The sequence below is a fragment of the Sorex fumeus genome, unplaced genomic scaffold (genome assembly GCF_029834395.1).
Source record: "Sorex fumeus unplaced genomic scaffold, SorFum_2.1 ptg000003l, whole genome shotgun sequence".
Classification (NCBI taxonomy): Eukaryota; Metazoa; Chordata; class Mammalia; order Eulipotyphla; family Soricidae; genus Sorex; species Sorex fumeus.
Genome location: NW_026606060.1, coordinates 19,803,890 through 19,824,601, shown reverse-complemented (window position 1 = coordinate 19,824,601; position 20,712 = coordinate 19,803,890). Strand labels below are relative to the sequence as shown.

The following is a 20,712-nucleotide window of genomic DNA, read 5'->3' as shown; positions in this document are numbered from 1 at the left end:
TGTGACCCTAAAACCAAGAATGACTAACACCTTTTAAAAAACAAAATGAGAAAATAAAGCTTGTAGAATTACCTGGGCTGATTGTTAAAAAGATAAACTTTTCTCAAGCATTTAAAATTAAGGTGGAATTAGTCTTAAGGAAATCAAAAGCAGAAGATGCTGCCAAGGAATAGATGAACTCAAGGATTTGGAAAAGACCAGAAATGACAAACAGCTTTCATCTTGGACAGTTGGCCAAAGGTCAGTAATCAACTCTGATTATTTGGTCAGTGCTGCTTGGAGCACCATGGTAAAATGGCTCAGTTAGAGCACCACCAGGGGTGAGAGAGCCCTCCTTTTGGTGCCCTAGCAGGGTAGCAGCATAAATGCCACCTATTGGTCATCATTGCTAAACACAAATTTCCAGCCGACTGAGACCCAGGGTCTCTACCTACATATAACCATCCACCATCCTTCTGGCGTAGTACGAGGCCTCATCAAAGGCTTGGAGGTAGGAGAGGACCTCAGAAACAATGCTCAGCATCCGTAGCATGTAGAGGTTGGTATCAGCAAACACTGGCTCCTGCTTCTCCAGGCACTCCCGGCACAGTTTCACAACCTAGGGGAGCCAAATCACCCATTACCATGGCAGCTTGTATCTACTTCATGACACTGGACACTCATGATCTTACAGGTGGGGAGCTTGCAGACAGCAGTGAGAAAGCAACTGTCATGGTTTGAGAAGCAAAATGGTCTTCTCTAGCTAAGATGTGGGGGTGGAAAAGGTAACCAACCATGGGAGTTAATAGCTGCTAGAGCAGGACAAGGAGTTTTCATATAGGTCAGTAGGTGGCAGGAACTTACAAAAGCTATCTACATAAATATATGTGGCCATATGAGGAGATATAGGTATGAGTTCAGGAATAGGTGTACCTACCATAACCACTACTCCCTTTCCACCCCGGTTGTGTTTTGGAAGAGAAACTGACATCTAGGCCATATCCCAGACCAACTGAAATCAAGTAGAGGAAAGATCCTGGCACCTATAGTTTGCATATGCCCCTGGGAAGTCTTTATGCACAGTGAGATTGTAGAGTACAAGCTAGATAGGCAGAGAAGGAGGCTCCCAGTGGGCTGGACACTCCCTCCAACCCCAACTTTATGCACACACGCACACACACACACACACACACACACACACACACATGCACAAAGGAGGACACCACATTGGCCCTGGGGAGGAATATATGGGCTTGACCTCTATTAGCTTGGAAACAGTTTTTTTACAACTGTCTCATGTGTAGGCACAGGCTTAGGTGGCTACACATTAGACAAGGTTCTAAACTGTTCAATATTTCTCTTCTTTCCTTATTGCGCTAATGGAAGAAATATCGCATAATTCTTTCCATTTCATATGAATGGAAACAAACAATGGAAATTTTCTCTGAGACCCTCTCAGAGGCAACTGAATGTGGGTGTAGCAGGAGGAGTGGCAATAAACCACCCTAAAGCTGATACCTTTAAACCCACAGCACAGTGTCTAGTCTGATACCTGACCCTGACAAGTTTTAATGTAGAAGAGGAGAATTGCAGAGGTGAGAAATCAGAGGGATGATGACTCATTCTAAACACACTTTTAAGGGGCGGAAGCAATAATACAGTGAGGAGTGCATTAGCCTTGCATGTGGCTGACCCAGGTTCGACCCCCAGCATACCATATGGTCTCCCAAGCACAACCAGGAGTAATTCCTGAGTGCAGAGCCAGGAGTAACCACTCAGCATCACCGGGTATGACCCAAAAAGAAAAATCATAATAAAAAATAAACAATAAACACACCCTTAAGAAATGCTAAATGTATAAGGGAAAAAGAGTCATGGTCTTACTCAAAGGACATTTTCTAGAAAAAAAAGTCAGCTTAGCAATCTCCTCACCCTTATCCTTTTATCTCTCTCTCTCTCTCCACCCTCCTACCAACCCCCATGCCCTATAACAAAATGAAATCTCACCTCATGGTACAAACCCTCAGAGCGAGCTTTGTCAATTTTTTCCAATGTATCCTTAGAGAATTGTATCATCTCCTTCACCACATCCTGAGAGGGCTGAGGAAGAGAACACTGAGCTGGAGATTCCTCCTGGTTCCATCTTTGAACAACTATCATATTTGATATTCAAAGTTGTGTAAGATTAACACTTTGCTCACAAATCCTAACTTTCCAGCTCCCTCATGATGTTTCTGACTCAAGTTGCATTTTTCATTGACCAAACCCCAGAACCAGCTATGTCCTCCCATCCTGTGCTTAATTTGACATCTGTGTTTTCTGTCATTTTGGAGTTTCATGCCAACAACAAAATTAGTTACTATTCTCCCTTTTTACATTAAGTCAACTACACTTGTTTCTTTGCATTTTTCACTTCACCCAGGGCATTGATTTAAATACTGGCTCAAATAGGGATATAAACAGAAAATAGTTGCTGAGGGCTTGACAAAAAAAAATTCATACATATAGAATAGCCAAGGATTGAGGGGCAGGAACAATAGTACAGAGAGTAGGACACTTGCTTTGCATCACACATTCAATCCCTGGCACTTGGAATGGCCCCCTGAACACAGAACCAGGAGTAAGACCTGAGCACAGCCATATATGGCCCAAAAGCCCAAAACAAAATAGTCAAGGGTTGAAAGAGAAAGATGCATTTAGTGGGAAATCATGTAATCTGAACATTAGCACTGACACTGAGTAATGAAGTGATTGACAGGGATCCCATCACTAAGAAGTCAATTTTGCTTATGGTATTTGTTCAAAAAAGAGACACATTCTGCCCATATGCAAGAAGCAGAAGTTAAGGTAATGTGTATATTTGTATCTTAAATGCACTGGTAAGGAATACAGAACGCTCAGTAAGTCACCCCAAAATGTTCAGGTTGATAACTCACACATGATTTTCCAGACTGGCCTTCAGCAATTATAAAGAACAACCTGGCAAGCTGGGTTTATGCCAGCCAAGGCGTGGTAGTTCTGTGAAGGAGTTGCAGTCATGGACTCTGAGGCCCCCTGTCTGGTCATGCACTTTGCAAGGTTTCATTCTAGCCTACATTTCTTTGTTCCTAGATCTCTTTATTTAAAACCTTGAACTCAAATCTTCTTTAGGAACTTTTGCCAAGGCCGTTTTAATGTGGGAAAAGGCAGAAACTGAAAAACCTTTTCTTCACTCTGATCAAAGAATCTTTCCCCCATCAAAGTCACCCCTGTAACTTGCTTTAAGCTACCATAGGATCAACTCATGTTTTGATCCACCTTATCTCGCATCACTGCACCCAGGAAATACAACAGGGGAGTCAATACTTGATCCAGTTTTAGCTTCTTACTTAGACAATTTTAGATGAAATTAAATGCTTGACCAATTTAGGCTTAGGATCCGTTCCTTTGACATTGCTTTTGATCAGTTCCTTTGACATTGGCACCTCAGCTTCTTTTCCTTGCTCAATGAAATTTCCACTTCTCAGTGGTCTTATCAACAAGGCAATAGCAACTCAGGTGTTAAGCTTATCAACCAGTGTAAACAATGCCCAATCACCACATTATCCAATTTCATGGGACTTGGAATATATTTGTGATAACCAGGCAATAAATTTTATTGCACATTTATTCTTGGTATATGCAACTTTAATAATTAATTAATATGGAAAGAACCTAGTAAAGGATCTAAATTTTACCAAGTGATTACCCTATATGCAGCTCCCTTTACTTATATAGTTATCTTTCATTCCTAGCAACCCCTTGTAGTGGGCACAATCATATCTATTTTGCAGCTGAGAAATTGTACTAATTTCCTCAAACTCTGTGGGGGATATAACAGTAGGGCTCAGTCCACAACCCCAAACTCTTCCAAAGAATTACAGATTGATCCTTTGGGAACCAATGACCATGGTGTGTTGATTCATTGTGACATGACCCTTGACTGGCTCCTGGGGAAAAAGAGCCACAAATACCCCACAGGGTTTCAGGTACCTTAGGGTCATCTTTTACCCCCAGGAAAAGGTCATCCTTCAGTCCTTTCTGGCAGTGCTCACATGTGCAGTCAAAGTAGTATTGCTTCTTTAGCTGCTTCTTGCGTTCCTCGCTGACATTAAGGAAGTCAATATATGACACTGTCAGTTCCTCTCCTTCTGAGATCTTGCCTAAGGCCCGGAGCTCAATTCTGGAGCAGAATAAAAATAAGAGTCAAAATTTGCTAACATATTTTCTATCAGGTGGGATTTGTGTTCTTCAAGGTCTCAAAGAGAAGTTGACCCTCAATCAACGATTTCACTAGAACCCTGAAAAAAGCTCCTATTCTGCTCCCTGAAAGGGGAACTGTGACCCAAAGAACAGCTTTCTGAATACTTTTGCTTTACTTATTATAGTAATCAAATCTACTTTCTCAGAAAATTACCCAGTAATAAACTTTAATAGTCTCTGGGGGCTAGTTTTTTTTTTTTTTGTAAAATAAGAAAATTGATATATTTTATTAGTAACTTTTTTTTTTACTTTTTTATTTATTTATTTATTTTTTTATTAGTGAAACACCATGAGGTACAGTTGTAGATTTACAATTTTTGTGCTTAGGTTTCAATTATACAATGATCAGATACCTATCCCCCCACCAGTGCCCATTTTCCACCACCATGGATAACGTCCCCCCCACCCCCATCCCCCCATCCCCCCCTGCCTCTGTGGCAGGGCAATCCCCTGTGTTCTCTCTCTCCTTTTGGGTGTTGTGGTCTGCAAAAGAGGCATTGAGTGGCAAACATGTTCAGTCCATAGTCCACTTTCGACATGCATCTCCCCTCCCTCCTGGGAGGGACCACCAAACACCCTTTATTTGGTGTTCCCTTCTCTATCTGAGCTGCCTCTGGGGGCTAGTTTTAATCATCAAATCATCCATAACTTCTGTACCTATAATTACTCCTATACATTTAGCTGCTGACTTGGAACAAAGGAAGAGAGAGAAAATGAGTCAAAAACTCTAGAAAAGATTCACTAGCATTTGTGGGAGTTCACAGATTGTTCAATAAGAAATATACATTCAGTTACCCGCAATCCCAATCCCAGGTAATTTCCCTCTCACCTTAACCTTTGGCTCAATAGTTGACACAATATATGAGGAGATGTGGGCCTGGTGATTATTGAGGAGGAATAAACAAAGGCTGATTTTGTTAGCTCCATTGTTCATTTTTTAATTTATTGGGGGGCATGACATTTAGATAGAATGTAGTTAGCAACAGATGATATATTGCAGGTTAGAACCTGACTCTCTACTTACTGCACTACACACCCTGTCATAAAATATATTCAGATTGTGCTGAAGACAAAATTCTACTGTAGAACTGACATTCCACTTAACCAACAAGTGGTGACCAGCCTGTAGGCCTCTTAGCCATGCATCCTTCATCCATGGGGCCAGAAGTGACAGGGAAGTGGTAAGCCCTACAAGATGGATTATAAACTGTGCTTCTGCATTGGCCCAGGATGAGTAGGAACCCATCACATGGAGGAATGGCAGAGGTAGGGCGCAAGCATCTGCAGAATGGCCTGTGGCTGTTTCTCTTACCTTTCAAGAGCCTGAATGAGACACTGTGTGGAAAGAGGACACAATTCCAGAACTGCAGAATGGATCCAGTGAAAAGCAGTTCCCTCCACTGTTTCAATAATTATGATAATATAGGTAGAGATTAAAAATAACAACTCAAGGGGTATGGTGCCACCAGCAGTTCACCTGTACTTGTGGGGCAATTATCAGCAGTCTTATGGTGCCTTCAGGCTTCCTGATACCCCAAAATTGCTGCTATGCCTTTGGACAGACCCCAACAACTTGGAACCAAGTTTACCAAGAAATTAAAGAGCCAAAAGTTAGGTGTGTAGGAGCCTTCCCCAAAAATCACCTCTGGTTCAGCTATACAAACTCATTTATGGGCCTTATTTCAGAGACCCATAAATAAATCTCGAAAAGAGATCAAAAGCCGCAACTAATCTCAGACCTGGGCATGGCTGAACAGACCAGGGTAAACTAGAGGGGGTGGGTCAGCCTGTAGCCCTCCCAAACAGAGCCCCCAGTGGCCACTTGCTTCCACAATCCAAAATCGCTGTCATACCTCCGGCCTGACTCCACTGTCTCAGGACAGACCTCATCAAGATATAATTTGCTGAAAATTTGGGTATGCGGGTTTTGTGACTTTCTCCAGGCTTTCTCAGAGTTGGAATGGGCTACCTCCTGCAACTTCCCAATTCTCCTGGAAGCATTTGTAGTCACCCCGACAAACCAACTCCAGCACTACCATGTAGGCTCTACTACCGTTCTTGCTTCAGAGACTGATAAATAAATCTTGAAAGAGATCAAAAGCCACAGTAAATCTCGAACTTGCATATGGCTGAACCGACTAGGGTAAATTGGAGTGGGTGCGGGCTGGTCTGTGTCCGCCCAAGCAGAGCCCCCAGCAGCCTCTTGCCCTAACAATCCAAAATAGCTACCATACCCCCAGTATGACTCCACCATATTAGGATGTATCTCACCAAGACACAATCTGCTGAAAATTCTGGTATGCAGGTTTTGCGACTGAAATCTCCAGGTTTTCTCCGGGTCTCGGGGTCAGGATAGGCTACCTCCCCCCACCTCCCTGTTCTTCTGGAAGCCTTGGCAGTCACATCCTCACCCCCACCCAGTTGAAAAGCTACTCCAGTCTTAACCATCCTGATAAAAATACTGAATAACCTGGACAAACACCATGACCTCTTAGCACATGTATTGCAAACCATAATGCACAAAAGGAAAAGGAGATAGACAGAGCAAGAAGGAAAGTGCCTCCTATATAGAGAGAGAATGTGGGTGGGGTGTTGGGGGATGGTATTAGAGAAACATGGTGGTGGGAAATGTACACTGATGGAGGGATGCGTGCTGGGTCATTGTATGGCTGAAACTCAGTTATGAACAGCTTTATAATGGTCTATCTCACGAATATTAAATTAAAATTTTTAAAGTAATGTAGAGTTTATGCCCACTTCAATCAGCTTAATGACTGAATAAATAACAGTACTCCTATATTTTTTAAAAATTAATAAAAAATAAAAACAACTCATATGGAGTCTTCTAAAATTTAATTTCCATCCATGTGTCCATGAGACATCTTAGACACCCCAATTTTGAGAAGTAGCTATTCTTGAAGTGACAAAACACAAGAGAGGGTGGAGGACCTGTGATTAACTCAGAGTTCTGCTTAGAATCCTAATATGTTCTACTCTCAGTGGATAAACCTCTTTGCTCCATAATGAGGATGCTGACAAGTACTTCCAAGATCCCACTTTGGAGACAAAGTTAAGATTAAGACTTAACAGGGCATTCCTATGTCACCTATATACTAGCCTCCCCTAATTGTCTTCCAGATCCTCCATGACTAATGATGTGTAAGAATACCAATGCATTGAAGTCCTTGATTTTAGAACTCAAACATACAGTCCTAAATAGCTTATGTGAGCAACTCTTGGGTTAGTATTGAGTGTGGGTCTCTTTTGCTAGGTCCTGATGGAGTAAGTAAGCAAATTTGACCTCATTAAATCCTTTTCTAAAGTGACAACTAGAGTGACTAACATCACTACAGTGACATATATCTCCTCATTCAATAAAAGCCATTTGAGTTAGAATTCCCAGTAACTAAGCTTCCCAACATCAAGGTCTCAAAATATCTTCAATTATTTCAATAGTGTTAGAAATTTTTTTCCTTATTTTATAATTTTTTTGTTGTTTTTGGGCCACACACTGCAATACTTAGGGCTTACTCATGGCTTTGGGCTCAGGGATCACTCCTAGTGGGATGCGGGAAACCACACAGAATGTCTGGGGTGGAACCCAGGTTGGTGTATGCAACACAAGAGCCTTACCCTCTGTACTATCGCTCCAGTCCAGTGTTTAAAACTTTAAAAAAATTTATTGTATTTTTAATATAAAAATGCATATGTGAATGCCCCATTTTACCTAAGTTGAAATAGAGAATCAGGATAAATATAACCACCACTCCATTCTGAACTTCAGACCTCTTCTTCCATCCCTTATACTGCAATTCTATATGTCCGGTGAGCCCTAAATATACAACTTGATTAAGTGTTTCTGGATCAAGGACAGAAGTCAGAGCCACATAAATCTAGAACAAAGAAGGTCCCTAACGATATTTTTATCTAGGACCCCACTCCCACAGGCTTTGAATTAAATGATCAGGAGATAATATGAATAAAGGCATATGCATTCACCCAAGACAGACTGTGCCAATGACTTCTACCATTCTGTTTTTAATCCAAAGAGCATTATAAGGGCTTTCAAACCCAACCCAAGAAAAATACCAGCCTATTAATTTGATTGTTACTAATAAAATTCTAAAGCATGACCTAAACCACTAATTCATAGTTGGTCAGAAGTAGTAAATAGGATATTACAAATTAATTTTTATAAAAATAAATGCAACCATTGAGAAAGCTGTTTTCATAACTCAATCTGTATAGAAATTGGGAATAGAAACTATTTTTTTTTTGCTTTTTGGGTCATACCCGGCGAATCACAGAGGATACTCCTGGCTCTTCACTCAGGAATTACTCCTGGCAGTGCTTGGGGAACCATATGGGATGATGGGAATCTAACCCAGGTCGGCCACGTGCAAGGCAAATGCCCTACCCGCTGTGCTATCACTCCAGTCCCAGAAACAGTTCTTTAAAGGGTTAATAATATTAGTTGATCAGTCTTCATTCCATTCACCTTGACTTGCATGACAGTCAAAAGCCTGTTTAAAATACGGCTGCTCAAAATTAGTGGGTACAAAGTCAGGGTTCAGAGAGATGATGTAGGTTTTGCTAAGAAAAAAACTTACCATCTAGAAAGAATGTCATGCATGAAATTGAACAAGAGGAAGAAGGAGTGGAAGAAAGAAAGCAAAGACATGGCACATGGGATGAGTGAGATACAAAACAATTAATTGAAAAGCATTAAAAAATAGTATTCAGCAAAGATGAATCTTAGAGGCATAGAAGAATTTTATGGATAGACAGCAGCCAAGAATTCTTGGAAAGGGATGACCCCAGCAAACCAGGCAAGTGAGATGGGCCAGAGAAATAGGAATACTTGAAAGGTCTGACCCACCTCATCTGGGTGTGAAACATGGTTTTCACTGCCTCATGACTGAAAGACAAAACAGACACCCAAATGAGAATCATCGCCCAACATCCAGATAATGTAAGCAAAACTTTGGTCATCACAACCACTTTGACCCCAGCCCTTCTCCCTCTGTGCTCAAAGCCAAGACACAGCCTGGCTGAGTAGGAAGTGCATTGTATTTGGAATGAGAAGTTCTAGGTTCAAAGATACGCAAACTGGTAGAAGGTATTTCCCTTTCCTAGGCCTCAAGGTTCTCATCTGTAACTTGGTAATCAGGTGTCATGATAGCACATTAAAAAGCAGAGTGCCAAAGTCAGAGATGTGACTCAGTTTACACATATAAAGCCTTGGATTTGGCATGGAGAATATACACATACAACCCCCATAAAAGTGAGCATTAAAAACTATGTGGCTGCCATTTTATCTCACTCACAAGCATCTTGGACAAATAAATATGGTCTGCTTTGATGTCAGTCTTGGAGAGAGAGTGAATGATTTCTGGAGGCTAGTTAGGTCACAAAGGTAAGTATATAAATGTCAGGGTTAGAGTTGGGCTCTCAACATCATATCCAGTGATTTTTACACTGTGGAAGACAGCTGAATGGTGACTGCAAAGTCACCCTGACTTGCATGACATCCAAGAAGCCTGGCTAAAACATGGCTGCTCAAAATTAGTGGGTACAAAGTAGCCAGAAGAAACACCAGAGATGAGCAGACATGATCTTCCCAGGTTGCTATTAAAAGAAGAGATAAGAAGATTACCACTGCTCAGGAGAGTGTTATCTAGAAAGACCAGCCCCCATACGTGACTGAATTTGATCTCCTCTGTCAACTCCGGATTATCACCCCTCTGATAAGGGGACATAAGGCTCAGAACAGTGAATCCCTAGAGGCTTAGGAAGGGAAATACAAATGGTGAGGGAAAACTATTAAGGCCCCCCAAAAACTCTATCTTGATTGATTCTTTGGTTGTTTAAGAACTTAGTTTCAAACAAACCCTTGCTTCCAAAAATAGGAAGGAAAAGTCCTCCATCATATTATTCTTGGCTGAAAATTATAAGGCAATATGGGTGAACTTGCTCATTGTTTTAACTTTTTTAATGCTTGTCCCCTTCCGTTCCTCTCCCAATGATGTCGCAATGACTGGGATTTACACATACACTTGGTGCTCACTGGGGGCTAATGTGTTGCCCACACACCTGATCACTGGACATGGGCTCCCACTCCTGGTTGACTCGTCATTTTTTTTTAATTGTGATGCTCACTCACACACACCTCATGATGCCAATCATCAGAGAGCAGAGCTGCCTGGGCTTCACTGGATATGTGCAGCAGCACTAGGAGTAGAACTTGCAGCATCATGCTTGCAAGCCAGGTGCTGTAGCCACTAAGCCATCTCCAGGCTCTCTAAACATGCAGATTTCTTATAACTCAGAATTAACTTGCATCTGTCATAAGAGCTCATCTCCAAGAGTAAAAGAAATGGTATTGCTATGCCTCATCTCCCTAAACCCCAGCCAAACTCAAGACAAGAAGCTCAACCTGTTTGCTAACTTTTCTCAATCTACCGTACCACCCCCAATACCCATCATTTACCTGATCAGGACCTATCAAGGAGGGATGGGGAACTGACATCTCAGGTCTTCATCACCCAGGTTCTTTTGCTGTATTGCTTTGGGTTGGAGTTTGGCCAGTGGGAGAAAAATCAGAACTTAGAAGTAGAGAGGCTGGGAAATTTCATCTAATGGTTCTAGCAGAGGTTTATTTTGCTATAGACACAGTCATTCTGTTGAGTGTGGTGAAGGGAAGGTTCCCCTGCCATGGTTCTAGCTCGCTAAGCTTCAAGAATAGTAACTTTTGGAGGGGTGGGATGAGGGGGGGAGGGATACTGGGGACATTGGTGGTAGAAGATGCACACTGGTGGAGGGACGGGCGTTCAATCATTCTATGACTGAAACTCAAACATGAAAGTTTTGTAACTGTAGTTAACAGTGATTTTTAAAAATAGTAAATTTTCCACATGCTCCTCTAGGTCTAGAGGTGATTGTGGTTTTGTTACTACTGGAAGTTGTCCTTCTATTAAATTCTCTTCTGGTAAACCCTGAATTATTCTTCTTATTTCTGCTGTAGTCTTGAATTCTATATACTTCTTCCCAGTACCTTCTCAACTCATGATGTTCTATAATGATCTCTAGATTAATAATCCCAGGGTTTCAATTGTATACAGGGTAATTAAAGGTTTATCTACAATATTTGTAGATGTTGTTTATGTACCATATTTGTCAGACTCAATAACATGCTCAGAAATTATTCACATGGAATTCATTGTCATCTTCATCACTACCTTTCTCCCATCTATAAGTAATCTAGAATGATTTATATTTGCTGCTCATGCGAAATCCATGCCGCTCATGTGAAATCCATGCCAGTTCAGTTTTGGCAGACAGTCTTTGGTTTAAGTCAAGGGTAGAAAAGACTGTGTCTCCCCATCACATCACACCACCTTTGGTTAAAGACATACTTACTTGCCATTGTTAAATATGACAGTGCAGTTGGGCCAACAGTCGTGGTTCACCAGACCCAAGTTGGGGAAGATGCCCACACCCACTGCCTGCAGGCCTCTCTGGTCACTGAGGGTGAAACCATTGCAGTTAATCTGCTCACAGGGAAAAAAGAAAAGAATCAGCTAAGAGACTTTATCTAAGGACAAAATACAATACTAGTTACAGAAAGTTCAAAATAATATCAATTGAAGACTCCTCATTTTAGCAATATTTAGAGTTAGTTAACAAAATAATTCATTCTTTATTTCTGACATGAGATGAGCATACCATGAGAGAGTCACATATTTGCAAAAACTGCAATTTTACTTTGAAATTTTATATGCATACATTCAAAGGGTTATTTGTTGGGGTGGTAGGAGGGATACTGGGGACATTGGTGCTGGGAAATGTATACTGGTAGAGGGACGGGTGTTCGATCATTGTATGACTGAAATTCAATCATGAAATCTTTGTAACTATCTCATGGTTTTCAGTCTTCGGCTGCCAGGGCCCTGGGCAGGCTGGGGAGGAAAGCTCAATCCGCTCCCCTCCAAGGGGCCCCAGCGAGGAATAGCCAGGCGCGGGGGCAGGAGACTGCACTGTTCTCCTCCGGGAACTGGTTTTTATAGTCTCTGAGTCTTGGCCGCTGATGGGATTACACAGCGCCAGGGGGCCAGTTGATGGGTGTGACCCCCGCCTACTGGAATTTGGAGGATCTGGGTGGAGGATGCTCAACTCCAATCCGAGTAGGCTTGGAGATCTCGGCCCCGGAACCCACGTGACTTTGTCCCTCTGCCGGTACCTTCAGGTGTGTGGAGAGTGGTCTCAGCATGGTGGTGGCTGGTCCTGGAGGTCTTTGGCTGCTCCCGGAGGAGAACAGTGCAGTCTCCTGCCCCCGTGCCTGGCTATTCCTCACCGGGGCCCCTTGGAGGGGAGCGGGTTGAGCTTTCCTCCCCGCCCTGACCAGGGCCCTGGCAGCCGAAGACCTCCAGGACCAGTCACCACCATGCTGAGACCACTCTCCGCACACCTGAAGGTACCAGCAGAGGGACAAAGCCACGTGGGTTCCGGGGCCGAGATCTCCAAGCCTACTCAGATTGGGGTCGAGCATCCTCCACCCAGATCCTCCAAATTCCAGTAGGCGGGGGTCACACCCACCAACTGGCCCCCTGGCACCGTGTAATCCCATCAGCGGCCAAGACTCAGAGACTATAAAAACCAGCTCCTGGAACCGCGTGGCTGCAAATGCGGCCGCGCGACATCTTATCAGGACATCTCATTCCTACTTTGACAACTTGCAGGCTACCGAATGTAGACTGCCCACAAGACAGAGTCTGGCAAACTCCCTGTGGTGTACCCAATATGCCAAATACCAGTAACAATGATGGGTCTCATTCTCCTAAAGAGCCTTGAATATAATCTCAGGGCTAGGATGAATGAAGGAGACGTTACTGGGGCCTGCTCGAGGCAATCGACGAATAACAGTATGATTTGTGATTTGTTTGTGATCTCATGGTTATTCAATAAAAAGGGGGGGCGCTATTTGTTAAAGATTCTAGAGGGGTAACATTTTCCATTCAATCTCATCAGCCACTCAGCAAGTTATGCCTGCCCCTATCACTAACATGCTGGGGTGCCTTGAACAAATTCTTTCTCTGAGGCCTGGTTTTCCTATTTGTAGTTTGGTAACTTGACTTAGGTGGTGCTTAAATAGTCCTTTCAACTCAATGCTTTGTTGAATAAGTTGAATAAGCTTTGTGTAACTGCAATCCCCAGGACTCGTAAGGGATACTCAGGATTGGTCTATGACACCCATTCACCCTAAGTCTGAAACATGGGGTTTTGTTTTGGGCCCATATCTAGCAATGCTCAGGAGTTCTTGTTCTACGCTCAGGATTTAAGTCCTGGCAGAGTTTGATGAACCAAATGAAATGCCATGAGTCAAGCACAGGTCGGTCGCATGCAAGGCAAGCACAATACACACTGTACAATCCCTCTAGCCCCCAAAACATAACTCCTTAGAAGAGCAACTCAGGTACCAGACAGAACGTTTCTGATCCTTCCACAGACACCAGCTCACAGTATGTCCTTCAGAAATGACAGAACTTCTCTGATAGACTGCCTTTTTATAAAGGAATGTTTTGACTCTGTCAGTAGAAACGTTAAATAATATAAGCTTCATCTTGTAAAGGATGTGTCAAATATTCCATGGGAAGTTAATAATAGTCAATTTTGTGTATCAGTTTGGCAGAGTTGCAGTGCCCAGATATGTGGCAGTATTATTATTTATGTTTTTGTGACAGTTTTATGTGTGTGTGAGATTAACATTTAAATGAGTGGTTTTTAAGTAAATTAGATTTGTTTTCATAATGTCGTGGGTCTCTCCAATAGCTGAAGGTCTTAATAGAAACCGACCTCTTCTAAGCAACAAAGAATTTTGCAGATAGCCTTTGAACTTAAACTAAAACTACCATCAGTCTCTAGTGTCTGGGAAGATTTTGGAATTAACGTTTCTTCACAATATTAAAAACCAATTTGTTAAATCTGTCAACTAATAAGCCTGTCTCCCTGTCTGTCTAGCTAGGTAGAGATAGAGATACACATACATTCTACTAGTGTTACAAAATCACTATTACAAAATTAAGAAATCACTATTTTGTAATTTTTACACTATTACAAAATCACTTGCACATGGTGAGGATTTGAGAGCTGTTGAGCATATTAGTGCCAAAGTCATCATGACAATAACCCTCCATACAGACCACTCACCATTAGGTGGCTGAGACTACTCAACCTTATGCCTGAGCCTGCGGTTCCACCAGGCTCCTACTTCCACCTCCTGAACTCTCCTGGTCAGGAGTGGTCTGACTTTGTGGACCAATGGCAGCATCCGCCAAAAAGTCTTTAATCTCCTCTCCCTGACTACCCGCTCTCTACTCCAGACTCTGTTATCCAGCCTACCACATCTGGGGAAAGGGAGAGCCTTATTTCTAAAGTAACCAGTGAGCAGAAGGCATAGTGATATGGTTTTCGTTTTTAACACGGAAAAAAAGTTCAGAAGTCACAGGTAAACAAGAAGGTATTTACTACCTTACTACCACTGAGGGATAAGAATAGGGTGTGGGGGGTGATAGTCCAGAGAGTAGCATTTTTCTTGTAGATGGCTGACGAGGGTTTGATTCCCCGGTGGCCCACATGGTCCCCCAAGTCCACCAGAAGTAATTCCTGAGAGTGAAGTCAGGACTTATCTTTGAGCATTGCCACATGTGACCCAATTGGCAAAACATATAAAAATACAAAAAAATTAAAAACAGGGTCTCTGGGGAAAGCCAATTCCCAGTGGCAGCTGAAATGATCTCACAATAAACAAAACCAGTAAGAAAGAGAATGGGATGATGATTCTTCATTTTGAACCTCTGTCCCCTCCTCTAGTCCTCACTCTGGACTAAAACTTCTTAGTTGGCACACCAGTTTTGCAACCTCCCTCCCCTGCCACATGTACCCCTACCCCTGCATCCATTCTCACACACACACACATAGAGTTTAGGAGTTATCCTACCACTCCAAAGATGTGTGATATATACTGCATGCTGAACTGTTGGCTCTGGGGTGGCCAGTACTGCAAGAAAGCATCCACGTCTACTCGTAGCTCCTTCTGCTCCTCCTCCCCAAAGTGTTCCACATGGTTCTGCAGATCATCCACGGAAACCAGGCAGCCTTCTGTGAGCCCAGTGCCCTCTCTCTCCACGCGCCACATGATGCGTGCAGCCAGCCTGTGGAGAGCAGAGGGTGATGGAGGCCACATCTCATTCTTTCATTCAGCACACAGTGAGTGTCAGTCACAGTGTTGAGCCCAAGACAGGGTTCTTAATTTAATGGATAGAACTTCTATTTTGAAGCTTCTTATAGAGGGGAAAATGTAGGTTAAAGGATGATTTAAACTAGTGTTAAGTGCAGAAAATAAGTTAAGCACCCTAGCTGAGAGTAGTTAGGGAGTGGAAACTGAGGAAATCATGGTAGTTGCACAAGGGAGAAGCATTTAAGCTAGAAGTGCAATGAACAGAAGAAGCCAGGTCTGTCAGCTGAGGAAAGCACAGGGAGCACAGTTTGTAAAGAATGAATGAGCTACACAAAGGAGAGACAGCAAGAAGAGCAAGGTGGTTAGGGCGCTGGGAATTGGAAATGGGAGCTAAAAAAAGTGGGCAGGAACCAGATCACCTGGGGACTAGGAAGCCAAATAAGAGGCCCAAGGACACAATAAATAAGGCAGCCTCAGTCTTTTCCAGCAGTGGGGCTGAGAAGGGCACTAGAGAAGGAAGCAAACAACTTCGGTTCAAATCTACGTATGTCTTATTATTTGACCCTAGGAAGGTCAAATTAACGTGAGGATAACATACAATCCCTGGCATGCTAAACTTCAGAGATGTTTGGGGGACCATGCAGTGCTGGGGATCAAACCTGTACTTTTGGAGAGCTCAGTCCATTGAGCTCTCTCTCTCCACCTTGCTCCAGAAGTATTTGGAAGTCAAGGTGAAGTAATGGACTTCCACATAGTGTATGAACTTATAGGTACTCTTCACGGTCACGGTCACGATCCTGTAGCACTGTCCTCCTGTTGTTCATCGATTTGCTCAAGCGGGCCCAGTAATGTCCCCATTGTGAGACTTGATGTTACTGTTTTTGGCATATCGAATACGTCACGGGTAGCTTGCCAGGCTTTGCCGTGCAGGTGAGATATTCTCAGTAGCTTGCTGGGCTCTCTGAACCTGGCTCACCCAGGCCTGCTGTGTGGCAAGGCAAACGCCCTACCGCTGTGCTATCGCCTAGGTACTCTTAATGTTCATAAATCATATGAACTTACTGGTGTTTAAATCAGGGTCAGCTATGTGCAAGGTAAGAGCCACCCTATCTGTACTATCTTTCTGGTTCCTCCCTCTTTATTTATTTACTTTTTAAATGATTAAATAGAAAGAAAAGAAGCAGTAAAAACAGGCCTGTGGAGGGGGGGGTGGTCAGTCTTAGGCATGGCATATACAAGAAGGAGGCCAAGAGCATGCCTGACTAAAGCAGAGGGTCTGAAGGTGGAAAGAAGGCAAAGGGAACACGTGGGTCCTTACAAGCATGAGGTTTTGATTGTGAGACAAAGATGTACTTTACCTGAGGACCCCTTTGATGACTATTAAGCAGCTTCTACCTGCAAGATAAGCCTTTGACTAGTGGCCTATGAAGACTCTGACCTCAAGAGAAATCACTGTGGCAAAACATAGGCCCTTTTTTCCTCTTGTTTGGGTCAGCTGGAGACCAGAGGTGCCAGAGAAGGTGGCTCAGGTGGAGTCCAGGACAGAAATGGGAAGAATCAGACTTAGGCTGGGATCTGCTTCCTCCAAACACTGGCACTCCTCCAAGTAGTCACACAGCTCAGAGAGTTGAGACCAACAGGGAATACATTTCACATTGATGTCAGAAGGAACTACTGACCAGAACTATGCAGGGAGAGAGAGCGAACTTTTCCTCAAAAGAGGGAGCAGTTACTTTGGACCTTAAAGACTAAAGAAGGTATAAAAGAGGTCCTGCTTTCTCATGCTCATTGCAGCATTTCAATAGCCAAGAGAAGAAAACAGCCTAAGTGCTAGATGGATAAAGAAGATATGGTAAGGGCAAGGATGTAGCTTGGTAATAGAACACCTTCCTTGCATGTGTAAGGCTCTAGGTTTGATCTATGGCCCACCAAAAAGGAAAAAAATTAAAAGGAGAGATTGTATACATGTACATACACATGAACATGTATACAACATATGCATATACACAATGGAATACTTTTTAGTCATGAACAAGAAGGAAATACTACCATTTTTAAGAATATGGACAGACCTTACCTGTAGGAAATTTTACTGATATAAACAAATAGAGAAAGATACATACAGCATGGTATCATTTATAAGTGGAATCTACATTCATGAAGAGCCAGAATGATTGTACAGTGGGTAGGGTGCTTGCACTGCACACAGTCAACCTGGGTTTAATCCCTGGCATGCCATATGGTCCCCTGAGAACCTCAGTACTTATACCTGACTGCAGAGCCATGAGTAACCCCTGAGCACAGCTGGCTATGGACCAAAAATTTAGATAGATAGATAGATAGATAGATAGTCAAACTCATAGAAATAAAGTAAAAAGGTGATTGGGCAATGGAGAAAATATGAAGAGGTTCTTACAAATATTCAGGTATAAGATGAATAATGCCTGGGGATCTAATGTAAAATATGGTAACTGTAGTTGATAACATATAATTGAAACTTGCAAGAGAGTAAAACAAAATTTTCCTCACACATAAAAAGATTAAAAAATTGAAATAATGGTCAAGTACTTGATCATTGTATAACTGAAGCCCAAGCACAAAAAATTTTAAGTCTATAACTGTATCTCATGGTGTTTCACTAATAAAAAATATTTTTTAAAAATTGAAATAATAGTATTCCACTTAATTACTTGGAGAGAATCCTTGCACAAAATATTGTTATATGGAATCACTGTGAATATGCTTTCTTACTATTTGATGTGCTAATTACTGTTCAATGATGCTAAAGTTTATTAATAGAAGTGCATGTCAAATTGCAAAAAAATAAAGGACTTGACTAGATGAACTAGGTGGGATAAGGCAGCTGACTGAACCATTTTATTTGTAGTGACCTACAAAGTCTCAAGATAGGAACACTTCATTATGCACTTGAATCTCACCCCCATCTGACCCCCACCCCCAACACTTAGTGAGAATGCTCCTGACTTCCCCTTCTTTGCTCTTCACTGCCTGATTCAGAAGCACCCACCTGCAACCTGGTCTCAGACTGTGCTCTGGCTTCCCAACTATTGACCTTGAGATTTTGGGGGGTGGGAGGGGGAGTTGTGGGAGGACCTACACCCAGCCTGGCAATGCTCAGAGATTGTTCCTGGGTTTTCACTCAGGAATTACTCCTGGCAATGCTCGGGGACCTCATGGATTACTGGGGACTGAACCAGGGTTGACCATGTGCAAGGGAAGAGCCCTACCAGTTATACTATTTTTTCCAGCTCCAACCTCGAGAATATTTAGCTATAGCTATGCATTGCTGCAAATGCCTTTGAGGTGGAGCAAGTGCAGAGGGCTGCAGGTATAGGACGGCCAGGAATAATGGGGTAGCAGTGACTTGCAAAGCACTGTATTTATGGGGGGGGGGGGGCCGGGGGGCGTTGTTACTAACAGAAAGCTCATTTGCTTGGTCTTCAAACCTGTATTCTCTCTTAAACATGTATCTCTCTCTCTCTCTCTCTCTCTCTCTCTCTCTCTCTCTCTCTCTCTCTGCATTTTCCACTCTGGAGAAGTCCATGTTCTCTCACGAACATGTATTCTTCTCTTTCTCTCCCCCACATCTTTTAAAGTAAATTTTGTTGGAGCGATAGCACAGCGGGTAGGGCGTTCGCCTTACAAGCGGTCAACATGGCCGACCCAAGTTCGATTCCTCCACCCCTCTCGGAGAGCCCGGCAAGCTACCGAGAGTATTCGATATGCCAGACACAGTAACAACAAAGTCTCCAATGGAGACGTTACTGGGTCTGCTCGAGCAAATTTTGTTAAAAAAAAAAAAACTACCTCAAAAATACTTTTAAAAACTCTTAACATTTTTTTGCCAAATCTTCAGTTGTTTTGTTTTGGGGGGATCACACCCGGCATCATTACTCAGGCCTTAGTCCTGTATCTACTTTCAGGAATAACTTCTGGTGAGGTCCCAGGACAATATCAGGTGCTAGGGATCAAATCCAGGTCAGACAAATGCCAGGCAAACACCCTACTCACTGTACCATCACTCCAGTCCACAAACCCTAATAGTTTTTGAATGTGCAACTTCCCAAATTTTAAATATTATCAAACCCTTTTTTAAAAAAAAATAAAACACAGGGGAACCATGTAGAAAAAATGTGCTGTCAGCCACAGCCAGCAGTTACAGTTTGAAACCATTATTGTAGGCCCTCCCCCCAACCTCAGTTTCCCCTCTGAGACAGGTCCCAGTCCCAAAAGTGTGCATGGAAGAAGTAATTGAATCCATCCCTTCTGAGCGCTTTCTTTATCTGCCCTCAGGAGGATGTCTCAGGGTTGAGGCATTGTCCCTGCTGCCACCACTACCCACTTCTCTGCCTGCCACCTAGGGCCCAGCTCATACCTGATGTTCTCATTGGGCACTTTCCCGGATCTCTTGATGGCTGAACACTCATTCTTGTGATTCAACCAGGCATCTTTCTGGCAGGTGCGGTCACAGTAATGGGCAAACTTGCACTGCCCGCAGCGATGGAGCTTCTCTTGTCGCTTGAAGCATGTGTGGCACACAACATTAACGAGACTGCAAGTGGAGGGATGAAATATGTCAGGGGACACATGGGAAGGTGATGGGGATCATCAGTGTTCACTGGCTCTGTGAACCAGGCTGTCTTTCTCAGGTTTGGCCTTCCCAAGGTGTCTTCCAGCTGGAAAGTTCCCTCTTGTAAACTTTTTTAACTGAAGCCAACATAGGAGACACTACTGGATTCTGTATACACATATGTATTTCCTTTAATTTAATGTGATTATAGATTTATGAACTGTATGTGTAATGACTGATGGGTGACACATTTCACATCAGCATCAGAAGGAGCTACTGACCTGAAACTGTGCAGAAGAAGAGAGTGAACTCCTCCTCACAGAAGGGAGCACTTCCTTTGGGTCTCAAAGACTAAGGAAGGCATCAAAGCAGTATCTACTTTCTCACACTCATTGTACCATTTACAACAGCTGAAATATGGAAACAACCTAATGCTGGGTGGATAAATATATGAGGTGTGGTCACTATTGCCCTGAGAACAGCTGAACTTCTCATCATCATGAAGTGATGGGTAGTGCAGGGTAAACCTGAGACACTTTAGAGAAGACCCTTGAGGAACTTGGGGCTGGGGGAGTCCTCTAGGCCTTTATTTCTCAAACTTTTTCCAGACTTTGCTCCTTTCTGA

At 42.9% G+C, this 20,712-nt stretch overlaps 1 protein-coding gene across 1 annotated transcript in view; it reads right to left on the bottom strand.

Moving 5' to 3' along the window:
- SMYD1 (SET and MYND domain containing 1) overlaps positions 1-20,712 on the bottom strand; it is a 41,585-nt gene that overhangs the window by 4,475 nt on the left and 16,398 nt on the right. Inside the window, exons 2-8 of the mRNA XM_056117383.1 lie at positions 19,893-20,069; positions 15,257-15,470; positions 11,680-11,810; positions 9,140-9,178; positions 3,991-4,180; positions 1,987-2,079; positions 435-598 (exon numbers count right to left, since the gene is read on the bottom strand). Coding sequence (XP_055973358.1) covers positions 435-598; positions 1,987-2,079; positions 3,991-4,180; positions 9,140-9,178; positions 11,680-11,810; positions 15,257-15,470; positions 19,893-20,069 — 1,008 coding nt within the window. The remainder of the gene's footprint in view (positions 1-434; positions 599-1,986; positions 2,080-3,990; positions 4,181-9,139; positions 9,179-11,679; positions 11,811-15,256; positions 15,471-19,892; positions 20,070-20,712) is intronic.